Here is a 3,681-nt window from a genome sequence, read left to right on the forward strand (position 1 = left end):
AATACATAAAAATATATTTAAATATTTTAAAATTTTATTAGTTTTAATTTCAAACCCAGTAAATATTGACAGACATTTTAAAAAGCTCTTTAGAGTCCCCAGTAATTTTGAAATGTTTAAATGGGTCCTAAGACCACAAGTATATGCTGTAGGGAAAGAAATCAGTGCACTGAGAGGCCACAGGGGGAGAATACAGAAGCCCAGCAAATTAAAAACATTCCCTCTGTCATAGTTTCCTAACCAGCGAGTTGCAACAATTTAGTTGTCACAGCCTTGTGCCTTGTGAGTCATGAGCAACTCTGTTTAAAACCCTTACTGAGCTCCCTTTCAACGTGTCTTTTTGAAGAACACAGGCCATGACCCAGAAACTTGCAGATACCTGTTGTCCACTTACCCTTCGTAGGTGAGGCAGGATGCAGTCCATCAGCGGGACAGTGTCAGGCACAAGTTTCATCGTGATGCTGGCCCTTGGTTCCCCAGGGCGCTGTCAGCTGCAGGCCTTTGTCCAGTGGTTCTCCTGCTCCTGCCCTTGCAGCATTTCATGAATATGTACCCCCAGCATATGAATTTGAGGGGAGACACATTCAGACTAAAGCATTCAGTTTGTCGTTTCTTTCTTTCACAGATCATCATCTAAACCCAACCCAAACTCAAACTACAAACCTTGGGTTTGTATCATCACCAAACCCAAGGTCATCCAGATTTTTCCCTACATTATCTTTTAGGAGTTTTCTAGTTTTGTGTTTACATTTAGGTCTATGGTCCATTTAGTTACTTGTGATGGGTGTAAGGTCTGTGCCCAGATTCTTTTTTTTTTTTTTTTTGCAGGTGGACATCCAGTTGTTCCAGCATCATTTGTTGAAGAGACCGTCTTTGCTCCATTGTCAAAGCTCAGGTGACTCTCTTGATAAGGGTTCCTCTCTAGGTTCCCTATTCTGTTACACTGACCTACTTGTCTGCTCTCCAGCCAGCACCCCACTGTCTGGATCACTGCAGCTCGACAGTAAGTTTCGAAGTCGGGCAGCATCTGGCCTTGTTCTTCTCCTTCAGTCCTTTGTTGGCTCCTCTGGGTCTCACCACTTTGGATGTGCATGGATTCCCACCGGCAAAGCCACCTCTTCTCACTCCGTGGCTGGTCCTTCCCCAGGCTTCCTGGGAGCCGAGCTCCGAGCATGTGTGCCTGGTGGGCATCTCACTTCACCTGCTCGAGAACCTCCTCTTAAACACACCCCTTTCTTCAGCTCTGTCCATTCCCATTCCCAAAACCAGAAGCTCAGGCTTTCAGACGTGGCCTTGGTAAAATGTGCAGGGGTTCCCCTGGATTGGAGGATAAATGTGAATTCCTCTTGCCTCTGACAAACCTCGCTCGTCTTCCCTTCATCTCCTGCTTTCTCCCCTTCACCCTGGGCTGCAGCTGCACTGGCCTCTTTTCTGTCCCTTGGCCACACCGAGCCTCTCCCACCTTTGGACCTGGAACCTGTGGGCCTCCGCCTGGAAGGCCCCTTCTCCCCCTCAGGTCACTCCTGGGTGCCACCTCTGCAGAGAATTTTTCCACAACCATCACTGCAGAATTAACCTCACCACCTGCTCTCCATCACCACCTTTTATTTCCTTGATAGCATTTATTGAAAGTATCTCATTATCTTGCTTGTTTCTGTTAGTTTCCTCGCTAACTAGCTGTGTTGTGGTTGGAATACATATGAGCCTCTGGAGGATGTGGGGACAGCCTGCTTCTATCTGAAGAAAAAATATTTGTCTTTTCTCCTCTGAAAACCCTCTTGGGAACCCTAAGGTTTTCAGACTTTGGAAACCAAAGAAAAGGAAAGGGAGTTCCTTTCAGGCAAAGACAACGTCTGTTCTTTCTCCTGCCAAAACCCTCAGCTGCAGGCAGGAAAGAGCTCAGAGCCAGTGGTTTTACTGAGTGGAGGGTGTGAAGACTGCGGGGGTGGGATTCGGTAGGCAAACCCAGAACTCATCTCTCTAGAGGCTGTCTACCAGCCTCTCTGGAGGTGTCCCCACTGACCCCGGGGGCTCTGGGCGGTGGGGAGGAGGGCCCGGCCTTTCCTAGAGCTGCTGGCGTCAGTGCAACTAGCCGGCCGGCCCGCTGACTGGGCCTGGACTCCTGTTCCAACAGGACCCGGACTTTAGGCAACCGCAGGGCGGGGAGCGTGCACGGTGAGGGACATCCCGGCTCCTTCTTCAGCGCCAGCAAGTCAAGCCGGGGCCAGAACGCCAGCCGCCGGCCCCGCACCCGGCCACCTCCCGGCGCCCAGCCACGTCCGTGTGCAGGACCGCCTCCCCGCAACGGTCAGGGCCGAGCAGCTGACCGAGGAGCAGGTGGCCGAGTTCAAGGAGGCCTTCTCCCCGTTCGATGAGGGCGGGGATGGCGCCATCAGCACGCGGGAGCTGGGCACCGTCCTGCGGTCGCCGGGCCAGAACCCCACTGAAGCCGAGCCCTGGGACCTGGTTGGGGAGCTGGACCGCGACGGCAGCAGCACCGTGGGCTTCCCCGAGTTCCTGGGCCTAATGGCCCGGAAGGTGAAGGGCAGGGACGCCAAGGACCAGATCCGGGAGGCCGCCTGCGTCTTCGACAAGGACGGAAACGGCCTGATGGGAGCAGCCGAGCTGCGGCACGTGATGACCCGGCTGGGCGAGAAGCCGAGCGACCAGGAAGTGGACGAGATGATCCGGGCGGCGGACGTGGACGGGGACGAGTTGGTGCGCTACGAGGAGTTCCTGTGCTTGCTGGTCTCCAAGGGCGGCCGCAGCCCCACCCCCACCCCCATCCCGGGTGTCCGGGCTCCGCGCGTGGCGCCGGAGGACCTGCCTCCGTTCCCCCGGCCCCTCCGGGCACTGCTCCTCCGCCGGTTGACCTGATCCAGCTGCCTGTCCCCCTTTCCTCTCCTCGTTCCTGCCTACCTCCCCACCTTCTCCTTGCAGGATGACACAGGCCGCTCCCAAGTCCAGCAAACCCCAAATGTTCCATCCCTCGGGAGCAGAAGCTCAGGGACGTCCCTGTGCACCGACCAGGGTAGGAGGACGGTCACAGCCTCACTGGCCGCTCATGCCCCAGGGAGGGCGCGGTGTGCCCTCCAGGAGCCCTCCACGTGGGATCCCTAAAGCGCACCCGGCACCTCCATCCGCTGTGGACCAGGGCCCTGGGGCGAGGGGCGCTCTTGGAGGCTGACAACCAGGGTCTGGCCTCCTGAGAAACACCACCTCCTTTCCCCGCCCCCCACTCCCCTGCGCTCTCTTGTTCCCGGCTGTCTCTGTGCCAAACCGCGGTGAGGTGATTCGTCTCTTAAAGCTGGGAGTCAGTTGTAACACGTTCGTATTCACCCTCTTGGAGGGAAATTTGAAAGGGAGAAAGAGGCCACAGGGGAATAAAGAAAGCGTCTGTTTTTCTCTGGTTCCAACGGAAATGATCCTTGTTAAGTCCAGGGTTTAAAAGAGGCAGGAATCTCTCTTTTTGTGCTTTTTGGACGTGCGGTGAAATCTTGTATTGATGGGTGTAGCGAACAGAGAGGAGTCTAGGCAAGGTAAATCTTGAATATTTATTTCAAAGAAAATGGAGAAGTTGGCAGCAAAGGGTAGTTAAAATTCCATGTAGAGCTTCTAAGATCTGAGTCGATTATGGTGGGGAAGGAACACTGGTCTGTGTTCGTGGATTTCTTACGTTCA

At 54.4% G+C, this 3,681-nt stretch overlaps 1 protein-coding gene across 1 annotated transcript; it reads left to right on the plus strand.

The window, feature by feature from the left end:
* Nucleotides 1–413: 413 nt before the first annotated feature.
* LOC132488209 (calmodulin-like protein 3) lies at nucleotides 414–2,877 on the plus strand. The gene is made up of 2 exons (XM_060096145.1): nucleotides 414–486; nucleotides 2,204–2,877. The coding sequence occupies exons 1-2, from the start codon at nucleotides 414–416 to the stop codon at nucleotides 2,875–2,877; spliced, it is 747 nt and encodes a 248-aa protein (XP_059952128.1).
* Nucleotides 2,878–3,681: the final 804 nt, after the last annotated feature.

The sequence above is a fragment of the Mesoplodon densirostris genome, chromosome 4 (genome assembly GCF_025265405.1).
Source record: "Mesoplodon densirostris isolate mMesDen1 chromosome 4, mMesDen1 primary haplotype, whole genome shotgun sequence".
Lineage (NCBI taxonomy): Eukaryota > Metazoa > Chordata > Mammalia > Artiodactyla > Ziphiidae > Mesoplodon > Mesoplodon densirostris.

Excerpts from the sequence above, each read along its gene's own strand:
- LOC132488209 (XM_060096145.1), top strand. The coding sequence starts at position 414 with ATGCAGTCCATCAGCGGGACAGTGTCAGGCACAAGTTTCATCGTGATG. Across the intron at positions 487-2,203 it reads CCTTGGTTCCCCAGGGCGCT|CGCCAGCAAGTCAAGCCGGG; the intron begins GTCAGCTGCAGG and ends CTCCTTCTTCAG.